General features: G+C 42.8%; 1 protein-coding gene across 1 annotated transcript; it reads left to right on the top strand.

Moving 5' to 3' along the window:
- Nucleotides 1-71: 71 nt before the first annotated feature.
- DTL (denticleless E3 ubiquitin protein ligase homolog) lies at nt 72-24,719 on the top strand. The gene is made up of 15 exons (NM_001031048.2): nt 72-140; nt 284-409; nt 1,100-1,198; nt 1,533-1,594; nt 1,686-1,806; nt 2,230-2,295; nt 3,035-3,150; nt 3,949-4,022; nt 5,321-5,424; nt 5,960-6,064; nt 8,664-8,776; nt 13,171-13,260; nt 15,021-15,159; nt 19,138-19,979; nt 21,432-24,719. Exons 1-15 carry the CDS (start codon nt 101-103, stop codon nt 21,495-21,497), a joined length of 2,163 nt encoding a protein of 720 aa, NP_001026219.2. The 5' UTR covers nt 72-100; the 3' UTR covers nt 21,498-24,719.
- The last annotated feature ends 1,061 nt before the right edge of the window (nt 24,720-25,780 follow it).

Below are 25,780 nucleotides of genomic sequence, written 5' to 3'. Positions count from 1 at the left end.
CGGCGCGCACCGGTCGTCCAATGAGGGAGCAGAGATGCGTTTGGCGGGTCGGTCGGTGGCGGGAGTTTGATGCGCTACGCCGGTCCGCGGACTCTTGGCCATGCTGTGCCGCGCGCTGCTCCTCCGCGCCGCCGGACACCGTGAGTACCGCGAGTACTGCGCCCCGGGGGCTGCCGTGCAGGGAGCCCGCACCGCAGTTGGGAGCGGGGTGTGCGGCCCCCTGGCCCTTCGCCTCCCGGATCGCGGTGTCCGGTGCAGTCCCGGTCCGCTTGTCTCGTTTCAGGTCAGTCCTCACCGCTTCCCCTGCAGCATCTCTTGGATGGCTATAGGTGCAGTCGGGAAGATGATCACCTCTCCTACGGAGAAATTGGAATGCCCGTCCCGCCCTTCGGCTGCAGCTTTTCTGCGGGTACGGCCACATGCTTGGGATACCGCGGAGCGCGGGTCCCGCTGTAAGCTCGTTTCTGCTGAATGCTTCAAGATCTGTTGGCGGGGTTCAGCGTTAGTGTGAGCTGGTAACAGGGAATGTGCACCTCCACCTCCTACATGTTGGGTCTTGGAGACCTTCAGGGCGGACCGCTGGTGTGCTGTACCCTGGTTGTGCCATGAGGTTATTACAGAATTGCAGGCTGTCCCAAATTGCAAAGGACCCATAAGAATCACCGAGTCCAAGCCCTGGCTCCACTCAGGACCACCCAACAATCAGACCGTAGATGCCTTTCTCCAAGGCAGCTTTCTGCTCCCACATCTCACATCGCAGGAAAGCACATGGAAAACATCCAGGGGGATAGGTCATAAAGATGGAGGACAGGAGCTGTCACCAATGCCAGTGAAAGAGGGCACTGTCCTAGGAGTTGCTCCTTGACCCACTCTATTTCCCATCTACAGCAGTTGCAGAGTGGAGCGTCTAGAAAGAAATGCTTGGCAATATTTCTGTGTTTTGAGAATGGAAATCGCTGTGTAAATGCTATTTCATTTTTTACATCTGTCCGTTTGGTGTGCACCCCACTTAAAGTGCCTGTATTCCCCCCACAAAGGGAAGAGGCACAATTGTGGATCAGCTTTGTAATAGACGATTACATTTCACATTTCTTTTCAGCCCCAAATTTTGAGCACGTGTTGGCAGTTGCAAATGAAGAAGGGTTTGTCAGACTGTATGATACTGAAGCTCAGAATACCACCAAACTGATCTCTAAGGGTAAGTATTATATGATCTTCATTTGAGGTGACAAGTGTGGGATGTAGTAGAACCAAGGAAAGCTTTATGCGGGCTGTTTAAACTTAATCTGGGAATTACTTCCATCTTTTCATGTACTTTGCAGAGTCCTGTTTACAAAGCAGCCATGTGAGTGTGCTCTTACAAAAGCAATGGGAGATGAATGGTTGTGTGTTTGCCATGCCTGAGGGAAGCTGCTAACGAGTAACCTGTTTTCAGATTCTGATGTCTGATGTTCATTAGCCTCCTGCAAAATGCCATCACGCTGAACTGAACACGTGCACTCAACTAATTTTGGCTTTTGTTCTCTTGTCAGAATGGCAGGCTCACTCAAATGCTGTGTTTGACCTCGCCTGGGTACCAGGAGAGCACAGGATTGTAAGAAGCCTTTTCCTATCTAAGTTCATTCTTAATGCCTTGGCAATGGCGTGCAGAATATGATGAAAGCTTTTTATTCTTTCCTCTGAAGGTCACTGCTTCAGGAGATCAGACAGCCAAGGTGTGGGACGTGAGAGCTGGGGAGCTGCTTGGCATATGCAAAGGTCACCAGTGTAGCCTCAAGTCAGTTGCTTTTTCTAGGTTTGAGAAAGGTAAATGTTGGCATTCCCTCCTGTCTTTTTTTTTTTTCCTTTTTCTTTCCCACTACCACTTCTATCCTTATGGGGCTAAAAAAGGGCTGTGGAATCTGTTGGTTGCACATAACACAGGTGGGCTGAGCAGCGACCTAACCAGTGTTGGTCCCTTGCAGTGATCTGATGCAGTCTGCACGTCTCTGATCTTAGGCAATTTTAAGACATGGCATTGAAGTCACTCAGTCCTTACTTATAAACGTAAATCTTGAAATAGTCTTTGTAAGCAATTTTTTTTCCTACAATAGCACTAAAGAAAGACCATAAGGAAACTAGTTAGAAAGCACCAAAGGCCTGATTGTTGTAGTTCTAGGGGCACATAGGTGGCATTGTGCTGGATTCAGTTCCTCAACTTTTGGGAATTAATAGCTCTCTCTTTCTCAGCTGTTTTCTGTACCGGAGGCAGAGATGGAAACATCATGGTTTGGGACACCAGATGCAACAAGAAAGGTAATTGAACTTTCAAATATGTATTAATAAAGCTCCATAGCTCGTGTAATAATAGTGCTCCAATGTACTTATTGGAGTAATGCTTTTGATTACAGCATGGGTGATACCTTGGTAAGAAGATTGTCAGGTAACTGAGAACTGCTTGAGTACAGTGAGAGGATGGAGTAGGTAGAATAGGTTAGACTGTGTCTAACATGTTTTTTCATCTTGCAGTTGTCTCAGATTGACAGCTTGATGTCTGAGTTGCCCTGATAATCCCCTGAGTATTGTTAAAGAGATAAGGCGGTACAAAACACATCACTGTGTAGGACAGCACTGAGATGGGCTGCGTGGGAGTGATTCATGCGGAGCCACTCGGGGGAGGAGGGGGAGAATCAAAGCTGGAAAGTTTCCTACCAGCATAGGAAGGACAAAGGAGGATTGTGAGTCCTGGAAGCATCTGAATGTATTGTGGGAACACCTGAGTGCAGGGTGATTGTACTACTCTTCTGCTTTCTGGAGCTTCTCCCTCACCAGTCAGCTCATGCCCTCGTACTTCTCAGTTCCCTGCCACCAGCAGTTTTCTGGAATGTGTTCTCATCATTTTTGTACATAACAAGCAGTTGATGTTTTCATTATACATTGCTGATTTTAAAAGCTTGCCTCAGCTGCTTTTTTGGGATTTATTCCAAGCTGCTGCCTGTTACGTGAACACTAAATAGGCGTAGAAGCTGACAATTTACATGTATTTGTCTTTCAGATGGATTTTACAGGCAGGTGAATCAAATCAGCGGGGCACACAACGTGGTTGACAGGCAGACTCCTTCCAAGCTGAGGAAGAAGAGGCAGAACCTGAGAGGACTTGCTCCCTTGGTGGTAGGTGCCAGGAAGACAGGCGGAACAGAGGCCCCTGCTCTGAGGACAAGTGTTATGCACAGTGGCCTTCCTAAGTAATTGCAGTGAGAAATATTTGGCTTGAATTCTGTAAACACTCCAATTTGTCTTCGCAGAGTTAGGTTTTCATGTCATGGTCACTTGCTCTGGCTAATTTTAGACATTGTTGTCTAATAACTCACATGCCATCAGAGCTGTCTTTGTGTAAATGCCATGTGAAAATGTGAAAATACATCTTTTTTTTCTAGAGAGAAAAGGAGTGGCTACAATTTCTGTTTTTGAAGGGTGAGAAAGGAATGGCTCCAGTTTTTTTTTTCTTTCTTTCCCTTCTTACTCCCCCCACAGTACACCTCCCAAATGTAACCACATAAACAACAGCCTCTCCTGAATAAGGTCTCCTCTTATTTCATCTATTAAACTCTCTGGTGGAACTCCCTTATCTCTGACCTGTGAGGCGTAATCTTATGCTGACCACTCTCTGTGGTCCTTTAACCACACTGCTGAGCGGGGTTAAAGGGTTATTGGCTCCTAAGTGAAATCTGGTATTCCACCTTGTCCTGCCTGCAGTGAGCAGCTTGCTGGAGAACACAAAGCAAACTCTGGCAGGAAGGAGCCCAAGAGGCTCCGGCTAATTCTAGAGCAAAACTCAGGCTGGCCTGTGGCCAAGAGAAGTGTAGATAGGCTGAGAGGTGATGTCCTCAGTACTCACTTGGCCTTCAACTTAGCAGCAAGACTCTGCTGACCTTGAAAGGAAACAAAGTTCTTCTTTCTCTCCTCAAGGATTTCCAGCAGAGTGTAACTGTGGTGCTGCTTCAAGATGAGCATACTCTTATCTCTGCAGGAGCTGTTGATGGGTAAGGAAGGAAGATGCCTGCTTTTCTGTGCTTTTCTGTCTGTTTTTCTTTGTGACATAGAAAGATTAGGAGATTTTTTTTTTCTCAGCTCACGGTGGCTCACAAAGCTACAATTACTACATAGCTTGCTCCAAAAGTAATGCCTCCTATTTATTTCCATGAAAACTATAACAGGTACGTAGAGCACAGTCATACTATTTGGTAGAGCAAATTCTCAGCTACAAAACACTACTTTCCAACATAGTCACCACCATTAGCTATGCATTTTTCCCAGTGATGAACAGGATCCTTTATGCTGCACCCATAAATATCTGCACCAGTAGAGGTGACCCACTGTTGCTGTTGCCACTGCTGAAACATACTTCTTACTGCCTCACTGTGCTCACATCCACCATTTGGACTCCAACGTCCTCCTCTGACATCATGGGCCAACATAATAAATAGAATGCATTACCTCTGGGGCAGCCCTAGTATCAGGTATAGTTAACAGAACTTGCTGCCAGCTTGCATTGCCAAAGCTGAACAGTGCTTTCCTTCCTTACCCAAGATTCCTGTGCTGGAACAAATTGTGCCTAAATGGTAAATATTCATTTTAGTGTCATAGCTACGGGGCAGTATGAGAACAGTTCTTACCATCTCTGTTTATTTTCACGGACCTTTTGGATGGCAAGTAAGCAGACTATTGTTAGACAGGGAGCTGTTTTGGGATGTGAGGGGGAGATTGGGGCCTTACATTTGGGCGGGTGTGCTTAAGAAAATGTTGTGTCGAGTTACAAAGGATGCATTCTTTTAGATGCCAGATCTGTTGCAGCATCTTGGAGCTCAGGAAAATGTCTTGCTGTTTAGCACAGAGATTAGTCTTTCAGGTCTTGATTATATAGCAGGTTTCATTGTGGTCAGAGCCTTTCTGAGACACATGATATTGAGTCTCCATCCCATGGTTCATGATAGAGGCTTGCTCCTAGAGAGCAAGAGAAACCTCAAAGGGTTTCATTTTAAAAAATGGAATATAAAGGCATCCTTGTTATGTTCTTTTACTAGTTGAGGAAAGTTGGCTTGTGGGCTTGTGTTTTGTGTTGTGTTAGTTACACAGAACAATGCTGCTTCCTCATCTGTGCTCAGCAGAACAATTGTGCTTTCAGCCCATCTCTGCTCTACTCTTGCTCCGTTGTGCCATCACTGGGCATTCCTTATTAATGAGCAACCTGTCTTCCTATGCTTTTAGAAGGCTCTGTCTGCATTGCAAAAGAAGGTTTGACTTTTGGCAAGTTGTAGACACCTATACTCATGTATTTCAGTGTGATCAAAGTGTGGGACTTGCGCAAGAACTATGCTGCTTACCGTCAGGATCCTGTGCCTTCCAAGTCTTTTTTCTATCCTGGCACCAGCACTCGCAAGCTTGGTAAGTTATTGGATGGTTCAACTCTGTTTGCACTGCATCTTGCAAAGACAACAGAAAGGATGGGTTTTTTCATCGTAGTCTTTGAGAGCAGAGCAATACTTGAAACTGTTTGGTATAAAAACGATACTGTTATTGCTCGCATTGCTCTTACTTTGTACCTGGCACCTTACAGTACAACACAGTAATTGTTCATGACTTGTCTAATAACCGTCTTGATGTAGTAGACGTCTGCTTCTACAATTGGATGTTCCTGGTATCCATTCAAAACTATCAAATAAGTTGCTTGCCTGCTCGAAGCTGAGAATTCTCTCCGAATAGCACTCTGAATCCTCATGAGAAGGTGTCAATGTTGTGCTAAAAACTTTTGTTCTCCAGCAAGTGTTCTGGCAAACAAGTAATCTTTCCAATGACAGTCTCCTATGTGACAGAGATCCTTTCCAAATTTCCCTCTCTTGGCATTTCTTTGACAATGCTTGTTTTCCAAAATGTTTTGGTGGAGTTATTTATTGGAAATAACTTCTCTCTTTGTCTCTAGGATATTCTAGTCTGGTGTTGGATTCCACTGGTGCTAATCTGTTTGCTAACTGCACTGATGACAGTATCTACATGTTCAACATGGCGAGTTTAAAGACCTTTCCAGGTAAGAATGATATCTGAGGAAATAACCTGTAAAAATAGTATTGCATAGAATAAGGTTTCTGAGTTCATCTACAAGAGCAGGCATCTACTAAAATCAAGCAGCTGGCTTGCAGTAGCACTGTATGGGCATGGACTCCTGCTTCAAACTTGGTCTTGATCAGCAGGGAAAAGAGAACTGTAAGAGCTGGAAATAGCTTGCTCCCAGCCCTAGGTGCTCACAGCACTTGCTGGAACCCTGGTGGAGCAGTTTTGCCAGGCAGCTCAGAGATGAGGACTGTGTTATGAACTGATGACTGGCATTGCTAATGAGACATTACAGAGCATAGAAAGACAAGTTTCACTGCCTGCTTGAGGCAGTTTTGAATCTTTCACTCTGATCGCTTAGGGTTTTAGCTCTGAGTCCATGTGAAGGGATCACCTCCTAGATTGTACTCAGATATTTTAAGATGTCTGTTAAATTTAATTTTTGTGGCAGTTTCTGGGAGAAAGCGTCCCCAGCAAGCTGTGGAGATGCTTTGTCCGTTTCCAGCTTTTTAGATTCCTTCAGCTCTGTGTCTGTGACCTTTACATCAACAAGATGGTTCACAGACTTTGGTGCACTAAAACTTCTTTGTCACAGGCCAATGGTTGCTTCTCAGAAAGCAGCCAATCTTATTAAATGCATTCCAGACAGACATATGATTTAGTTTCCGTTGCCTTTTCTCAGTCTTCCAGTTAATTGAACTCAAATGAACAATGTGTTCTTCTGTATGCTCTTCAGGAAAGCAGTCAGTTGGGTGGGGATGCTGCCAAAGTGGAGAAGTAGTGCAAGTATTATATATTAATAGGACGGTTGTTGATTTAAACCCCGCGTGCCACTGCTGAGCTGTGGAAATACTCCCCTGGTCCATCCCTCTTCCAAAGGAGGGTAGCAAAGATGGGGAAGGGTCTGGAGGGCAAGGCGTGTGAGGAGCGGCTGAGGTCCCTGGGTTTGCTCAGCCCAGAGCAGAGGAGCTGAGGGGAGGCCTCATGGTGGCTGCAGCTCCTCACAGAGAGCAGAGGGGCAGCGCTGAGCTCTGCTCTGTGTGACAGCGGCAGGGCCCGAGGGAACGGCATGGAGCTGTGCCAGGGGAGGGGCAGCTGGGGGTTGGGGACAGGGTCTGTGCCAGAGGGGGGTGGGCATGGAACAGGCCCGGGGCAGTGGGCATGGCCCCGAGCTGCTGGAGTTCAAGTGGTGTTTGGACAATGCTCTCAGACATAAGATCTGATTTCTGGATGTTACTGTGTGGAGCTGAGAGTTGGGCTTGATGATTGTTATGGGTCCCTTCCAAGCTGGGATATCCTATGACTTACAAGAACAGGTTCTCTCTGAGGTCCAGGCCACCCTGCCACCTACTTCTACATTTAGCTGTCATCTTCTGTTGACTAGTGTCAACAAGTTAGCAAAAAACACCTGGGCAGAAACCTCAGTTTATCAAGCTGCCTGAAAAACGCAAGACTTTTGGGCAACTAGCAGGGCATCAGTGAGCTGGCCCTCCTGCAGAGGGCAGCACGGGCCTGTGGCTGGGGCGAGCTGCTGAGGGGACGCTGGGCCTCCTGCCTCGCTGGGCTGGATCCAGATGGCAGCTGCTCCGATCTAATGTCGGGACAGCAGCGTTAGTTAGAAGAGGGCCGTGAGGAAATCCTTCAGTAATAGGATTTGCCTGTAACCACTGCACGGAAAGAGCTGCAGGTTAAAATCGAAGTACATTGTGGGGTCTCACAAGGTTTCAAAGAAAGCCAAAGGCAACCACGTGTCCTTCAGTCTGTGGGTCACCTTTGTCAAAATCATGATGGAAAAGAGACTGAGTCGTCTAACTGATTGCTAACTGCTCATGGAGCCTACAGTATTCACGGTGTCCCCGCTTCTGCATGCCTTGTTCCAGGGCTGGCCAAGGGTGTGCCAGCCCCACGTGGTGCTAAATCGGGAAACTTGCCCTTTCCACCCTGATAAGAAGGCTGGGTGTAGCGTGGCCAAGTGTTCCAGATGCACGTTCAGCTCCTGCGTTGGCCATCGGCTCTTCCGGTGCTTGCAATAGGAAGAGCGGGAGCTATTCGGAGGCTTGAGGTGAAGTGTTACTGGGGCGTTAAATATAGATGATTGACGAGTGTAGCTGACACGGCATACGTTTGGCTGACAAAGAGGCTGGCAGCAGGGGAAAGGAGTAGCCTTGGTTGCTTCAGTGGAAGCTTTCTGTGCGACTGTCCTTGTTAACACAGTGGGGCTGGCTGGTGGCAGTGGGAACAAGCGGTGAAGGGTAGCCCAGGTGATGTCTTGGCCTGGTTGTGATACGAGTGGAGCTAAAGCTTTAATAAACCTAACACATCTTAATAATGCTATGAAGAGAGCCTTTTAGGTAAACCTGCTTCATGCAGGGAGATGCAAGGGCTCCTATTGAGTGATGCCTCCTGCTGCCTGCCGGCTGGAGCTCCCAGCCCTATAGCGAGGAAGCAGTACAACCGCTTTCTCTAGAATATACATGGCCAGGCAGGAAAAGCCTGTCAGATCAGCCCTGCTTATGCAACCAACTCCCACAGCTGTGTGTTGAGTGCTGTTTTTATTTTCATTGTTTTTCTCACAGTGGCGGTTTTCAGCGGACACCAGAATTCTACCTTTTACATCAAATCCAGTATTAGTCCAGACGACCAGTTCCTGGTTAGTGGCTCAAGTGACTGCAACGCGTACATCTGGAAGGTGAGACGTTTGGGAGGAACCCAAGTGTGTTGCCCCAGGCTGGCTGCCCAGATCTGCTCAGCTCTTTGGTTTCATTTGCTTTTCATGTTCACGTAGGGCACTCCCTGCCTTCCACTCCTGCTTAATGCAGTGCGGGGTTAGATCCTGGCACGTTGTGCCCCAGAGTGTGTTGTCAAGGCTAGATCTAACTATTTAATGTAAAACAGAACTAACCTCCTGCCATCAATATGTCTCTCATCACTGCTGGTTATTGCAAGTTGCTGATCTTAATCTTGTTTTAATGGGCAGTACAGTCTTCTTTCGATCCTGTTGATTTAGGTGGCTATGGCAGGTAGACGGTTCTTGACTCATATTTAGTAATGGAGTACGTTAGAAAAAAGCTTATATTTTAAGTATTTAAAGGGCACTCTTTTCCTCCCTTTTTCTAGCTCTTGCTTCAGACTTAACTTTTTTTCATACTAAATTTGCAGTAGTTAAAGCCTTTGTATTACAGCAAGAGCTCAGCCAGAGCCTTCAGCTAAATTCCAAAGCACTGTCTGACAGCTGAGAGGCTTAGTCACTTGGCATCTTGCGCTGACGTGTAGGAAATGCAAATGTCACAAAGTTAATAGCAGGGACCTCAGAATAAGGCGTGCTTCAAGTTCTCTTCTCCATAGTCTACAGCCATTTGGGAATAAAGTGGACTTCTTATCCCACGTAGAATAAACAGGAGTCATGGGTGACTGCTTATTTCAGGTTTGGGGTAACTCCAGGAAATGCTGACTTGTTTATTCCTTTCACGATGAGTTTGAAAGTACAATACAAAGCTCTGAGGGCAGAGAGTCTCCCTACTCTGCTCGTGGTTTGAGCATGTAGTCCCTTTGTTTCTGAGAACACTTCTTGTAAGCAGCTAGGTTGCATACCCAGAAGGAGCAGAGTGCAGCAACATGGCCAGTCCCACGTCAGGCAGTGTAATTTTAGCCTTTCTCACTTCAGTGTGAGTTCAGCAAAAATACCTGTGCAAACTTGAGCTGTGCATCCTGCACTCACGTGTTTTGGCACTTTTGTGGAAAGCAGGCTGGAACTGGGTCAAGAGTGTTCAAGGACACCATAGTATTTCAAAGTTTAAGCAAATACATTTAAATGCATTTGCTTATAGGAAGTTCTATCATGTGTGGGTGACAGATCATGTTCAATATTTATTAAGTAAATCATTAGATAATCACTTTTAATTCCATAGTCATGTTAGGAAGTGGGACTTTCAGCAAAACTCAGTGTTTTTTTCTGATCTTCCATATTCAAAGCCTTCTTAATTTGTTTTAAATGTTGGCAGATTTTAGTGACACTGAAACATATGTACGTTTTCTGGGATGAGGATTTACTGTGCACTGAAAATACATACTTAGATATTTCATGAGCAATTAGCAGGTAATGTTGGAAAGAACTCAAAGAAGAGTGCTAACTTTCCATATCCAGAGAGGCATGAAAGGCAGACCAAGTCCTTGCTGAGGAAAGAAAAACAAAACTAGACATTGTCTACCCAGATTATTTCTTTGAGGAACTTTGTAAGCAATGCCAATTTGCACTTGGGTCAGCAATTCCCAAGGAATACTGTGGCTAGAAGGTATTGCTGACGAGGATACTGTTTCTGTCTGCTTTGACATATAACATCACTTTCAGACAATTAAAGCTCACTTTATTATGTTGGTTGTTTTAATTACTAGTCTGTTGATTAATGAACTGGCTCTTAAACAACTCTAAGACTGTAAAAGCCTGGGAGCAGAGAAGTTATTCTCTGTAAAATGGTACCTAAATGAGCTACCTCCCTGGTAATTAAAAATAAGCTTTATAGACTTGCACTTCCATAGTTCCATTATCCTCAATCCTCTGATGATCCTCTTAGAATCATAGAATCTCTTGCTGTAGAAGCCTCCATTCCTTAGAAAGCAAGGCTAAAAATGAAGGTTTCTGGACTCTACGTACCTTGGCATCCCAAGGACGTAAGGAAATACAAAGCTCTTCCTAATGCATTTTTTTTCTAGCACCCAAAGATGGATGGTGTCATTTTGCCTCCTCCCTCATATTCTAATGAACACACCAGTCTTTGGTTCACAAAATGTAAAGTTGGGTGTAACTGGTTTAATTTATACTAATGCAGTGTAACATCAACTCAGCCCAGCCAGAGGAATTCTCTTCCTCTGCTTTCCTTTCAGCAGTCAGTGACTACTAAACTGTTATGTGTGCAGTGCAAGACTGCTATTAAATATAAACAAAGATGTTCTCTGCACCTCTGTCACTTATTCCCTAAATAGGGATTTAGTTTCTGTGGCATTACATGTTTTGGCAGAGATGGGAATGCTCTGAACAAGGCAGTTAATGGATATTTAATCAGTGATTGCCTCTGCTCGGTCAGGAAAAAGAAAACATGGCCTGTTATGAAGAACCTGTTTATATCAGAACAAGTTTAAGATGAAGAAGCTGGATATTCAATTACAGTTGTGCAGGTTGTTGTAGGAGGGGATCCACAAGAAAAAACGTGTGTAAATCAGAAGCCTTCCCAAATGTTTTGCATCTGTCTTTGAAATCCGTATGTAACGTCTACTCCTTTTCCCACACAGTAAAGGATCTGTTCATTCACTTAGTCATGTATGCAAATCCCCCTTATAAATCCCCCATATAATGTCACGTCAAAAATGGTGACTCATAGATCTGGAACGGATTCTCTGCCGAAAGCATGCAAAACTTGGATATAATCTGCGTGCGTGTGTGTATGTGTGTGTATTTTCTTCCTTGTGCTATCTAATAATTGAGCTTCAGTTGTATCTCACTTACACAAGCTGTAACTGAAGGGTAATAATAAGAATAAAGATTAACAGTAATAATAAGAAAGGTTTCTATGAAGGGTAAAAGAGAAAAGGACCCAAGTTTAATGAGCACGTGTGCTTTAGGGAACTTTTAAATCAACTCCTAGAAGCTCTCTGGCTCATTAGATTGGCAGCCACCAGTTCTGGTCAGTAAGTATTCATATATTGGACTTTGTTGTTAGTTTTCTTTATTTTTAAATCATTTGTTTTAGGGTTGTTTTTAAAGTAGCAGCTGAATGTATTTACCTATTCTCATTCAGAGTGTGATCTTCCCCAACTTTTAAGCATCTTACCTAGAAGAGAAAGAGATACTACTTCATAGAATCAGCAAGGTTGGAAAAGACCCACAAGATCACCCTGTCCAACCATCCACCCATCACCAATAGTTCTCACTAAACCATGTCCCTCAACACAACATCCAAACATTCCTTGAACACCTCCAGGGTCGGTGACTCCACCACCTCCCTGGGCAGCCCATTCCAGTGCCTGACCACTCTTTTGAAGTTGTAGTATTTCCTAACATCCAGCCTGAATCTCCTCTGGTGCAGCTTGAAGCCATTCCCTCTAGTCCTATCACTGGTTACATGAGAGAAGAGGCTGACCCCCAGCTCACTACAGTCTCCCATCAGGTAGTTACAGAGATCAATAAGGTCTCCCCTGAACCTCCTCTTCTCCAGACTGAACAATCTCAGCTCCTTCAGCTGCTCCCCATAAGGTCTGTGCTCCAGACCCCTCACCAGCTTTGTTGCCATTCTTTGAACACACTCCAGGGCCTCAATGAACTGCTTTGCGTAGTGTGCTGTGCTGACAGCTTTGGCAGAAATCCCATGTGCAGCAGGAATTAAACAAGTGTCTCCAGGCAAGACAGAGCATCTCATTGCTGACCAGCTGCTTCACCTTTAGCAGTGGAACGTGAACTGATCCTTAGAGCCCTGTAAGTCCTTGTCTATCAGAAGAAATTGTCAACAGTATGCAATGTGGAGATGTGTTCTGAGGAAGGAGGAGTGTTAGGATATCTCTGGTAGTCCATGAAGTGCTGAAGTGAAACTATGGACTTGTTCTACATGGGCTACTGGGCTACTGAACAGCTGTCATGGAGTAGCCATCCTTATTAACACTATCCCTTTGAAAGTGTTCCCTTGCTTTGAGGCTTTGAGGCATTCAGTCTCACAGAGAATCTTGCCTTTGCACAGTTGCAGAGCTGTGGTGTCTCCCAGGTGGGTATGACACCTCTGTAGGCAGCCAGTGCCAGAAAGAAGTCCTTGAAGTTAGGAATAGGGATGGAGGTCTGGGTTTGCCTCTCAGCTGCAATGGACTGTGATTGTAGGCAGAAGGCATTGGGTTTACCATTTGTAGCTCTGAGGGATGTGGTTTAGTGGGCATGGTGGTGATGGGTTGATGGTTAGACTGGATGATCTTTGTGGTCTTTTCCTTAATGATTCTATGATTCTGTGATCTGTCTTTTATGCTTCGTGGGTGGATTGTGAAGGTCTTTCTTAGTGGTGTACGGATGTTCTGATTTTGTACTTATTTTTCTATGGAATTTCAAAGGTTTCTGAACCCAGCCTGCCTCCACGGATCCTTGTTGGCCACTCTCAAGAGGTTACCTCCATTGCTTGGTGTCCTTCAGACTTCACTAAGGTTTGTTTTCTGGAAAATTGTCTTCACTGTGAAACAATAGATGTGCCATGGCAATATTTGCTTTTCAAAATTACAACAATATTAGTTTATCTGGGAGGAAGTTCTTAGTTAATAAATTCCAAAAGTGCTCATTTTTTGAGGGCAGTGAACCAAGCATGTTACATGAATGTATCAGAACTTCTTCATTATTCTTTAATAATTTGGGCTATTTGGTAAGACCTAGCAAACTGTAAATGAACAAAGACTTCTGATTAGAGCTTGTTTTGCTGCCTGTAAGAGGCTAAGTTGTGAAAACATTTCATCGGATGTTTCAAAAGCCAAAAGCTTGCTTTGTGGTTTCATACATAGCTGCCTGACCACTGATACATCTGCCAGTCTTGTACGGAGTGGTAAGAAATATGCTCTTTAAAAATCATGTGGACCTTTCCCTCATGACTATTCTTATACTCAGATGTTTTCCTAACAAATATTTCCATATACACCCAAAAATTCATAGTGAAATTGTTAGTAATAATACTCCTGGTATCATTAGAAGGAAGGGAATTGCAGGAGGATGTTGGTTTAAATGATTGATCAAAATGAGAAGTAATCCTAATAAATCCTAGACAGTGCCCTAATAGTAGGTCCTTGCACTTCAGTGTTATTAAGCAAGTCAGATACTTTGCCCAGCTTTCACTGCAGCACCAGGTCTTCAGAAAAGCTTTACACAATGTGGGAGAGTGGGAGTCTTGCAGGCAAACAAGGATAATTGTTTTAGCTATGTAAGATGCACAATAGTATGTGAATTGGCATTTTAGATGAAATCTGTTGTCTGTGTGACCTAGTGTCCTGATCATGGTTTGGAAATGCAGATCAGTACAGCCTTTAAAATCTATACCAACGCATATAAAAATTAGTTAGCCACAGTACAGATCATGAGGCATGAAGAAAGTGAAGACACTGTGCTAAGAAAGGTCAAGAAGCTGCTTCGAGTGATTTGAGAGGCCAAGTTGCTTTCTGTGAGCGTAATATTGGTGTCACAGAGGTCACAGTAGAGGTACTTTCCTATCCAAGATTACTGTGATCTTCAACCACAGCATTTCCTTCTTGCTGTTGATTCCCATGTGAGTCACCAGATAATCTGTCCAAAGAGAGCTGTACAAGAGCAGATTAAACGCTACAGCTTGTTTGAAATAGATTGCACGGATCATTTTGGAACACGTGAAGCCACAGCAGGAATCTGGGCGAATGTTTCCAGCAGGGTTGGTTTCTCTGCCAGATACTGCTGACATCTGAGTCTGTAGAGATAGTGCCTAAGGCTAATGCAACAGCCTTCCAATGTCACCTTCTCTGTGCGTTGCGAAAGTTTGTCCCCAGGCAGAAAAGGTCCTGAATAACAGACAGACTGAGATGCAGGTGCAAGAAGCAGCATGGCTACTTTTAGCTACTGAGCAATGGAAATTGCAAAATATGCACTGGCCCTTCCTGAGCAGGCTGTCCTCTGTTACAGAGCTGTACAAGGCAGATGGTTACTGGTGACTGGGATTTCCCTAGAAGAAAGATTTGATTTCCCCTTCAAAGCAAACACTTTTTTGTGGTACAGTAATGGAATAGAGTTGGGTTGTTCTGTCTGTCTAACGGGCAAATCTTGTATCGTCCTCAACAAGATTTCGCCCTGCATACATGTTGGCATGGTGTGCCGGGTGTAGCTGTCCTAGCTCATTTGGCCTGTGACCCACAGAATGTGCCTTGGCCACTCCCCAAATGCACTTATATTGTAGATTGCCACATGCTCTGATGACAACACGGTAAGGATCTGGCGCCTACAGCATTATCCTGAGGAGGAAAAATCAGTGTCCAACAAAGCCAAGTTGGTGGGCTGGGTCACACAGAAGAAACCAGAGGAACAACGTGGAGCAGGTAAGGCCCCTGTGACATCTTGCTCTGCAGCATGGCTTCTGAAATTTGGCTGCTCACCAGCGAAATCCTTTGGCTTGTCCTAGTCTTCTATTTTTTCATATTAGGCAATAGTTCATAAAGCCAGCCAAACACTTCTACTTGTAAATACTTCTACTACCACCAAGATGAGCTGGCTGAAATAGCTTACAGTATGCTGAAGTCTGCATGACCAGCCTGCAAAGTAAATATTTATTAATACAACTTGTCAGGCAGCCAGGTCTTCTGTGGGCATCAGCAGTGTTTGATAACTGAACGGGCAAAGGAGATGTCATGTGTGCATGGACTTCTTCAGCCAGTGGAGCTGGAAGCCAGAATCACCTGCTTCACAGTTGCATTCTTACAGCACCAGCTAAAGAGGATTTGATCATTAGCCGTAGCAGCAAGTCATATTTTTTCATATCAAATGATAACTGAGAGAAGTAAGATCATGTTCTTTTTCCAGTTTCATATTTTACCCTGTAAAAGGCTGATGGCACAGCATGGGAACTCTGAATTTTTAACTCCTGCCCAGTGGTTAAACTGTGGACAGTATTCTTTGCTGCTGCTAAAATTTTATGTCTCATTGTAATTGACTCAAGTACTTCAAAAATGCATGTAGACAATCGCAATGTGATCTTAATGTTCCAAAATTGATCAATCATGTCCATCAATTCAGATTCAATACTATTCTACAAAGCCTAGGTGATCAGACAAACCATCCAGCATGCTCTCATAGCTAGCAGGCAGATCTCGGCACTGCCACGCTCAGGAATGTCTAAGGTTGGTCAAGATCATGATAATATATACATCTGAAGAACTACCAGCAGGAAAATTCAGCTAGATGTCTGTAGTGAAGCCTAGGTTGTGAGCTGCTGCTGCTGTCTGGAAGAGGAGCAGCTCACTGAGCAGTACCCCAGGGGAAAGAAAGGAATCGTGCATCGTAGTGCTACTTCGACTTGCCTGAAACTTGCATTTTGTTACAGTAGGGTAGGTGAGAGGCGAATAATCCTGACAAGGAGAAATAAGATGAGCTTCTCTGTAGTGTGGCTTTGAAAGTGGTAATACAATAGCTTTCCAACAGCTGTTGGTGTGAGTTCCTCTGTTCTACCTATCTTTTCTAGCCACTCAGTGAATTTCACTTTGGCTCACACAAATAAAGGCTGAAGATCTCCAAATCCCACTAATGGGATAATATTACATCTAACCTTTTGCCAGTGAGTAACAGTCTTGCAGGAAGCTTGCAAGACAATAGCAGGGAGAGTGCCAGCTCTGCTCTGTAGGTGTTATATGGTCTGTGTGTGCATTCACACTGCTTCAGAGGGGGCTGAGAAGTACACTTTGTGTATGAATTTCTGCAGAAGAGAAGTAAATGTGAGTCTAGTGTAGAAGTCTGAAATCTAAAGTAATTTGTATGCTGAAACTTTACAAGTCAGCTTCAGCAATTATACTAGAAAAATAGCTTGTTTCTCCTGGTTCTTGCTGCATTAAAGCAACACAGGAGGGAAAAGGAAGTACACAGACACTGCAAACACAACAGCAGGCTTCCTGCTGACCTTGGCTCTTGAACACAAAGCACGTGCTGTTAGAATATAGGAGTTATCTGCAAAGACTGATTCAGAGCTGGCAACTAAGTAGTATTTCAGACCTGCTGGGATGAGATCTAGGTATTTCTCCACCCATTTGCGTGGAACGGATTGTGAGGCTGAGGATGTGCATTAACTGTTGACCTATATTATGAAGTGTAGGAAGCAGAGTTTCCTGTTCTTTGGAAACTGTTTCTGTGGTTTCCCTAATTTGCAGTACTTTCCCTACGCTTTTGTGTAACCAAATTTCTGGAGCAGGCCTGCACATGGAAAATTCATGACTCTTAAATCTGGAGGTTCGTAATATCATTCTAGAGAATTTGCAGCAGAGAAGGTGGGAAACTTCTCAAATATCTGCACTGATGTTATGCAGGTTGACTGCAGATATTTACAGTATGCAGAAACACACAATGCTACGTGGAGTGGCAGCATGAAGGGAAACAGCTTGAGACTCGCTCAGTAGAGGCCTGAATAATGTATGCAGTTACAAAAAAGCTTCATGTTCATCTTCCTTGTCTTAAGTTTGGGGATATAACTAGTTTGCTTTTTGCCATGACGCCCCTCCAGCTCCCATAACAGCTTTTTTCTGTTATTCAGGGTCTCCACAGTATAGCTTTCACATTGGTATGGGATTGAGAGTGCTCAAACCCAGCTGGTCATGCCACATTTCTGCTGTACGGATTTGTAGATGGTCATTAGAGAATGAGAACTGCTGAGCTTGCTTCTTTTCTTCTACCTCTAGGAGCTTAATTTTGAAAATGCATTGGGTTCCCCAACTGAGATATTATTGTTCTGTAAGTGCTCATTAAAGTGAAGATTAAGAGACCCAATCTTGGCAGTGATTTTCTCTTAGTCCAAGTTGAAGTAAGTTATTATGAAGTAGCACATTTTGTCTGGAAAGGAGCCTTTAATTCTCTCTGTGCTTTAAGGTGATTTGTAGTGGGATCCATTAATAGGGTGTCATATTCCTTTTGCTCTCATGCACCAGTCCTTTATTTTAAAGGGCTAGATAATGTAATAAAAGAAAGGACCAAAAGAGGCTTATTATGGTATCAAAGAGTCTTGTAGGTGGTCACTTGACATATTATTTGTGAGACAGCCCAACATCCTAAAGAAAATGGCAGGTTATTCACACTAGATTTCTCATGGTCCTAATGAAGTACTTTACAGCAGCTAATGTTGAAAATTAGGAGTTCAGATTAAACCTTTGGAAAACAGAAAACAGTCAGAGCTCCTGTGCTCAGGAGTGGAAATGCTTGGAGTAATTAATATGCTATCCTACTTAATTGCATCACCCCAAGTTAGATGAATGAGAAAGCAGGCATCTAAGAGACCTGTTAATGTGTTCTCTGTTGGAGGGTCCCATAAAAAAAGTAGTTCTCTAATATTGCTGCAGACTGAGATCTTTGCTATACATGATTCCCACTGATACTATTAAGGTCCTCATGAGGTCTTAGATGTAAAGCTACCTATGACTACTGTTTTAATAAGCTGGGTTTTCAGAAGCTTCTGCTTTAAAAGCAGGGGATTTTAACAGCTTGACTAGTGAGCTCAAATGCCATTGTGACGTATTTGTCTGGGGATCATTTGTTTTAAAACAAAATCCAGTGACAGATTTTTATTTTCTTGGGAATTTAAATCCTTGCTGGGGACGTGAAGAATTTCTCCCATGTCATTGGGTGTGGTAAATAACTACCATCTTTGTCCTAATATAGCACTGCAGAAAATTCTCCATCAAAAAGACAAGAAGGTGAAAGTATGTACTTTCCCATTCTCATTTTTTTCTGATCTTAAAAAATTGCAATTATGAACGCTTGACTAGGAGCATTGTTCATATGGTATGGCATTGCAGAATAAAGCTTTCCTGGTGTATTTAGCCATGGGACCTGCTTACAGTACCTTTGTCCCTTCATTCAATCATGAAACTGTTAAAGATTGGGCAGATAGGCTGACCAGCTGCAGATAGAGAGCCAGCCTTGTTTTCAGGCAGCTTCCCAGAACAGGGCTGTCTGGACTGAGCTATTGCAAAGCTGCCAGCAAGGCTAGATAAACTTAGAAGATTCAAGATTTGTTTTGTCTATTCATTAGTCCCTCAGCTGCAGCTTAAGTAAGGATTCTAGTCATAGAAGGAGTAGAAGTCAGACGTTAAACCAGTGTACTGTATTATATTTAGCCAAGTGATACAGGATTCTAAGGAGGACTTGTATCAGTTTAACTGATAAAAGAAACATCCATGCAATCTAATTCAGCAAGGTATATCTGAGAATCGGGGCCAGCACTGAATTAGTCTCCTAGCTGGGACAGGTATTTATGAAAGGGCTGTCTTTAATCTGCTGCTCTGTGTTCCTCATTAGACTGCTTATTTTTATTCCATCAGGACGATCAGCCAGCCCCCAGAGTACTCCTGCCAAGGCCTTCTCAGTGGGCAGCCCATGTGCTTCCTCACCACGTCCAGCTGCCTGTGCTCCCAGTTATTCTGGAGACCTTCCTCTTTCTACAAACACTCCAACAGTCTCTCTCAAAACTCAAATGGCCACAGCCTGCACACCAGCAAAGCTGAGTGGAGCCAGCCCACGTACTTCTCCCAAGCTGGTGCCTTCCTCCAAAATGTCTATTAAACACTGGATTGCCAGGACTCCATGCTCTTCCCCAGAAGTAGGGAAAAAGACGCCTTCTCCTAGAAAAGCCCTGGCAGAAGTCACACAAAGTCTCTTGGAAACATCTAGCACTCCTAAAGCACAACACTCACAGGCTGAAAAGCGTGCCAAGAGAAGGCTGGACTGCAGCAAGGAAGATGAAGCAGGGCAGAAGTGTCTGCAGGACTGTAGCTGTGTGACTGAACTGGACCATGTGGCTAAGAAGTCCAAGCTAAATTTATGTCACTTGGCTGCAGGCCAAAGAGCTTGTGATGAAGGCTCTCTAAGTCTGGCTGACTTGGATAATGAGCATGAAGACTCGACCCACAGCCCAAAAGAGCTTTCTTTTCCTGGAAGCCTTGTAAATCCATCCGGCACTCAAACTCCCCCTCCTGTTTTACAGTCTCCCTGCGAGAGAGACTCAGACGTAGTAGATAAAGAGAATAGTTCACCAGAAAGAAAAAACTGGCTGTCTGCTCTGGGAGAGAAGCTACGGACTGGCAAAGCTGGCAGCCCCCCATCGTCTTACACCTCCAGTGCAAAACGTCAAGAGGCTGCAGTAGTGACCACCTCACCGAAAACTGTAAGTAGGATGAACAGGGACAGTGGTAATGAAAGAAGTTATCCCTAGCCACCACTGTCCCCTTTCTACACGTGGTCAGATCTCTCTTACTCGAACATTTGGAGAATTGTCTGTTCTCTTTGATTATGGACATAGAGAGATGATTTCCCACCTAATAATCTAGGTATATTAATGCTGTAATATACTAATCCCCTCCATGCAGGAGGAGAATTCTTAAGATGGTCTTGTACCTCCTTTGGGAAGTACTTGGAGCACACAGAAGCTAAGAAATCCTCATAGTTCCCAGCTGGATGTTTGAAGGATGTGTCTGTCTTCGTAATACAGCTCTTCTCTCAGAAGTGCAATAGTGACAGCACCTTTCCTGGCAGTTCTACTGTTCAGCATCACATCTGCATGTTTATATTACTGAAAAGCCACTTCAGCATTGGAAGAAAGAGCTAAATTTTATTCTAGCCCAAGCAGCAAAACAATTTTTTACCCATATTAAAACCATGAGGTTTTAATGAGGCAAAATAATGCCTCCAGTTCTTTCTACTGAAAACTAACAGAAAACAAAGGAATGGCAGAAGAGTCAGAGGGTGGGATTTGACCTACATAATCTTAGTTTTGATATACAAGAAACCTGTCACTGAGCTCATCCTAGGATCCGAACAATGAGCTCATAAAGCAGCTACAAAAGTTGGCACGACTTGAGGATTTAACACACATACTGAGAAATTACATACTTAAAAACAAACTAAACTCTGAAACAGGGCTCTAGGTCCTAAAGCATCTTTGGCTGAATATTTTTTTAGTACTTTCCAAGTAAATTTCCAATTGTCAAATTTTCATTGCACTTTCAAGTGAATGTTTGATGCTAGAAGTTGTTGCCATATTTAAGGCTTATTTTGCTGAAATATCTCACATCTCCCCCAGCACTTCTACAAGGTGTGAAGTGTGCAAACCACCGCACGCTGGGTTACAGCGATTGAACTCTTCATCTTGTAGTGGTACCAAGAAAACCTGCAAGTGCTTGTGATTTACGGTGTACCTGCTTAAACATAAGACAAAGATTTGCCCTGGAGAGTGATTACCATACAACAATTATCTCTCCCACATAGTACATTCTAGCTCAAATTTTGGGATGCCAGTGGCCTCTGTTATGCCTGAAGTTTGTTGAGGTGCCTAGCAGCACTCCTTTGTCCATTGCATCTTGGAGATCCACAGCTCTGATATCTGTGGTAGGGAAGGTGGAGCTGCAGTCAGACAAACCCAGTTTTTAGACAGTGTTTCCTGTTGGTAGTAACCTTCTTATCTGTGAGACAAACAGATTACAGTAAAGAACCTTTCATTTACTATCTTATTTCAGAAGCTAAACAAACTGGAGCAGTGATGGAGGGGAGACGTTAAGAATTCTGCAGCATACAAACTGTTAACTCAGAAACATTTCTTGTTGGTTTTGCTTTTTTATAGGCTGTAAACACTTCAGTTTCCATGAGGAAGATCTGCACGTACTTCCACAGAAAGCCACAGAATTGACTGAAGTAGTGTGCAGCTGTTGCACCTGATGGATGTTGGATGTTGGCACTGTGGTATTGAGACCAGATTTAGCACAGCTGACAGAGCAATATGCCAGCATTACACAGTTTGTTGTTGGACATAGGTAAACTCTTCTGTTTTAAAGCCTATTAACACTTGAAGTCATCAGAGCATGGAAAATTAGTACTACTACTTTGTGCTGTATGGCATTTCCAGTTAGTCCTCTCCCGCAGCACCAACTACTCGATTCCAGCAAGGAAGTTTTGAACGTATAGATGCAAAAGAATTTTAAATGCCCTTGTGTCCATCTCTATCCAATGGCACAACTGGTAGTCTAAAAGAAGAGAGGGTATAATCGAGTACTTAATGCCTTTACTCTTCTTGCCATTGCTTTCTTTCTCAAAGGCTGAAAACTTCAGTACTTGCCAACATAGTTGGCTTTTGGACCATCAGCACTAGAGCTTTAGAGGCCAATGGCTTGTCACTCCTCTGAAATAAAATATTGGCGAGGTGTGTTACAAAAGTTATTGCCAAACAGCATTCCATAACAACTGGTTGCTCAGTGACTCCTTACAGATTCAGCCTGAAGCAAAGGCATTAGTAACTGCTTATAAAATACCTTTATGACACTTTTATAATACAGTATTTATTAAAGAATAGCTTGTAAATGGGGGGCCACTTCACATTTTAGAAAGCACTTCACGAAGTTTACAGATTAATATTTTACATGCTTTGCCATCTCTAAGTCATCACTGGTACTGGTAGAACAAGATCACTAGCTGAAATAAGATCACTGGCCTGCAGGCTAATGATATTGACTCCAAAGTCATTGTTTCCACAGGGGTAGCTGGTAGAAGATCTGTATCTTAAATCTGAGCATTTACTCTGTCTTTTGATATGATGGTTTCTATAAACTTAGAAAAATAAATAAAGAAAAGATACAATTCCAATTAAGTGTTTATACTGCAAAAGTGCTGAGGTATTTAAAGGGGGTGTGTTCCAACTAACCCGTGTTTTCTGACTGAACTTTTCCCACCTACTTCACAGCACTGAAAAGTGCAGTGACTGAAAGGATTTAGATGCTGGTTTGTTTTACTTGCTGTGGATTGTATTTTGCAAGGAAATAAATGACATGAAAGAAACTGGCTTTTGTAAAAGTTCTCTCACAGCTACAAAGCAGAAGTAAATGGGTAAAAAAAACAAACACTAGTCATCATCAAGCTGCAGCTTTTAGTAGGAGCACTTGCTATGTGTAAGGGCCAGAAAAACTTCCTCTTGTTTACTAAATTACAAGCCATCATTGTATGAGCTTTGAGAAGATTTATTAAGTTAAAAGAAAGCAGGACAGGGAGTGTAGTTCTTTGGACATTTTTTTATAGTTCTTAATTTTAAAAAAATTGTTTTTTAAACTGATTATCTGAATAAATAATAACCTGAGTAAAACAAGAATAAAAAATGCTGTTAGTTTAATATTAACATACTTTGTGTAGATGGAAGTAACAACAAAGAAATATAATAGAGGCAACCTAGGAGGTTAGCAATTTAATTCTGTCTTAATTACAATTAATCAGAGAAACTTTTTAGCTTGCCTACATCCAGTTTTCTGTGCAAGATTTTTCTATTCAGCTTGTAAATAACACGCTGCAGAATAAGCAGATGTGGACCTTCTCAAAGTATTTGAGTGTTTTGTCAGGCGTTTCAACAGCAATAGGGCTTTATGTTCTGCCATACCTTTCACAATATTTTCCTCTGGCAGGAAAGTTCTACACCCAAAATGTTACCTCTTGTATATTGTAATCAGTTGCCTAGTGATGATTTACACTAATGGCGTACCTCTTAAATGAATAATCTTAACTGGGAATGTGAGATTTTTTCCTTTTAAATAGTACCTATTTAGTGGACCAATTTGTTTTGTGGACCATCAGCTGTAGTTTCTTTCACCTTAAGCTGATGCCAGCCTGGTTGAGAGCCAAAAGAAGTAAAATAATTCAAGTTTACATTCTTCTGTGTCAAAGTGCCTTGGTCTCAGTGTGATAAAATCATGACTGCAGGAGCACAGAAGAAGAATCACATGTACAAATCACATTTCAAGTGATTTAAGGTAAGCACTGCTCTCTTTCCCTGAGACACTTGTCAAACTAAGCACCAAGGGCTATGAGCTGTTGTTTTGAGCTAGCAAGCCATATCTCTAAATTATCTTTCTGAAAGTTTGATAAAAACTCTACTCCATGGTTGAGAGGGATCTCCCAAACCCTATAAATATGTAGGTCTCATCTTACGCATCTTGCAGATTTTTTCATGCAGATCATACTGCTTACTGATGTCTCTCTCTGCAGTGTTTACCTTCTAATTGCCAAGTGTGATTTGGGAATGATCACGACATCTTCTGATAGTACTGTTTTCAGCTAAACTGAGCAATCACTTTAGTTTATCAAGCAGTTTTATAGTTTGACAGAGGCTTGAGTTAACCTGGCTTGGCAAAACTGAAGAGTTACCGCCAGGTTCTGTTGAGATTAATGGCCAGCTATCTTTGGCAAGCATTTCTTCCGTTACCAGAACCAATTTCTTCTGTTATCAGAAGAATCCCATGGGAAGGCCATCTACAAAGAAAAAAATATTAAATTGCCACAGTTCCCTAACTCAGTACCCAGTTATGTCAAAATCATTGAGAGGACAGAAGTGAGAGTCTGGGGACACCATTACTCACTCAAGAGGATGGTGTCATCAAACTGTTTTTTGAAATACAGAATTGGTAACTTTTTGTTAGCCAGGGAGTGCTGAAGACTTTTTTTGGCACAGTTGTTTCTGCAGCCATTGACCACAGCTGACATCTCCTGAATTGTTCATCTTAATTTTGAGTGTTCATATGACTCTGCAAACATCTATATGTGGTGTATAACTTCTTTAGGAGCTTTGTTTGGAAATAGATTCTTTTCAGACAGTTTGCCAAAAGCATGTTAGCTGGCTGGAGTGTCACCATATTCAAGGGTTTAAGTGTAGGCCTTGCATCCAGAATGTCCTAAAAAGACATTCCTCAAGGTCAAGTATCAAGGATTTTTTTGTTATCAATGCTGATTTGGTAGTAAATGTAAACTGGACCATCTTCGGGCCTATTGCAGTCAAACTTCATTCCTCCTTTCTGAAGCTGATAATTTTCCAAGTGAGTTGAAAATATCACACTTCATTTCTGTATGTTCTGTTAATAAAACAGTTCATCCACTGGCTTGCATTTTTTCCTCTTTCTGATTCATGAATTGCCCAGTCTATAATAAAATAGATTCTGCTCCTATATGGTATCCCTCTTGTGCTGTCCAAAGAACAGCTTTGGCCATAACCAAGTGGTCTATCTGCACTGTGCAAAAGGAAGTGGAGAAAGCAAACACGAAGTGCAGCAAGGAGCCCATATGTAGTTTTTAAAATAACAAGAAACATTTCTTGCCAACTCTTATAGAAATATGCACTAGGTTACTAGGAAAGCATGAAAACAGAAGGTTTGAAGCAAAAGTAAAGACTGAGATTACCTTTCATTTTTAAACTTCAAACTGGATTATTTGTTTTTCAATCAGAACAAATAATTTGAGCCCTGTGGAAAAATTTTAGGGACTAAAAATACAGCGAGATTATGACAGGAAGACCTATTACCCCAGGCTTGTGCAGGTAGTTAGACTTAGATATAAATACGGGAAAGGATTATGCATAACGAAGTTCCAATACCCTGTTACATTAACTTCAACATAACATCTTTAACTCTGCTTAAGTTATAGCATTTCTTTGTTCATTCTTGAGTTAAAGACAACAGGTGATCACAGGTCCATTACACCTGTACATAAATTATTCTAGAGGTGAAATACTCACTGTGAAAAGGTTCTGAATTGCATTTTGAATTTGTTTATCTTTCAGTTATTAGCTCAGACTATTTTTTTTTTCATTTAGGTTAAAGATCTTTCTGCTACTATAGGCCTTTCATCTGGTATGTGAGAAATCCATATATGAGACTGAATCATCCCTTGGTCTCTTTAATGAGCTAAGTAGATTCCACATACAGAAGATCAAAATATTCCCAAAGTCTAAGTAAAACAATGAAGGGAGCACTCTATTCCTTCATACCAAAGTACCACTGTAGTTGTTCTACCAGTATTAACACAAAGCTACTCTGTGTCTTTCACTCACCTTGAGGACTCAGCTTTATGATGTACTTCTCCCCTCTTGTCTAAAGAAGAAAGGCTGAATTGTTTGGTAAAGTATCCCCAAACATCCACTTCTGTAACCATGCCTGGATTTTT

Source organism: Gallus gallus, chromosome 3, assembly GCF_016699485.2.
Source record: "Gallus gallus isolate bGalGal1 chromosome 3, bGalGal1.mat.broiler.GRCg7b, whole genome shotgun sequence".
In the NCBI taxonomy this organism is placed as follows: domain Eukaryota; kingdom Metazoa; phylum Chordata; class Aves; order Galliformes; family Phasianidae; genus Gallus; species Gallus gallus.
The sequence above is the reverse complement of the archived record's forward strand: the minus strand, read 5'-3'. Positions and strand labels throughout refer to the sequence as shown.

What these genes read in the sequence shown, in the direction of transcription:
- DTL (NM_001031048.2), top strand. Translation starts at nt 101, where the DNA reads ATGCTGTGCCGCGCGCTGCTCCTCCGCGCCGCCGGACACC. An exon ending in TCTGCAGGAGCTGTTGATGG is followed by an intron (nt 4,023 to 5,320) that starts GTAAGGAAGGAA and finishes CATGTATTTCAG; the next exon opens with TGTGATCAAAGTGTGGGACT. An exon ending in GTCCTTCAGACTTCACTAAG is followed by an intron (nt 13,261 to 15,020) that starts GTTTGTTTTCTG and finishes CTTATATTGTAG; the next exon opens with ATTGCCACATGCTCTGATGA.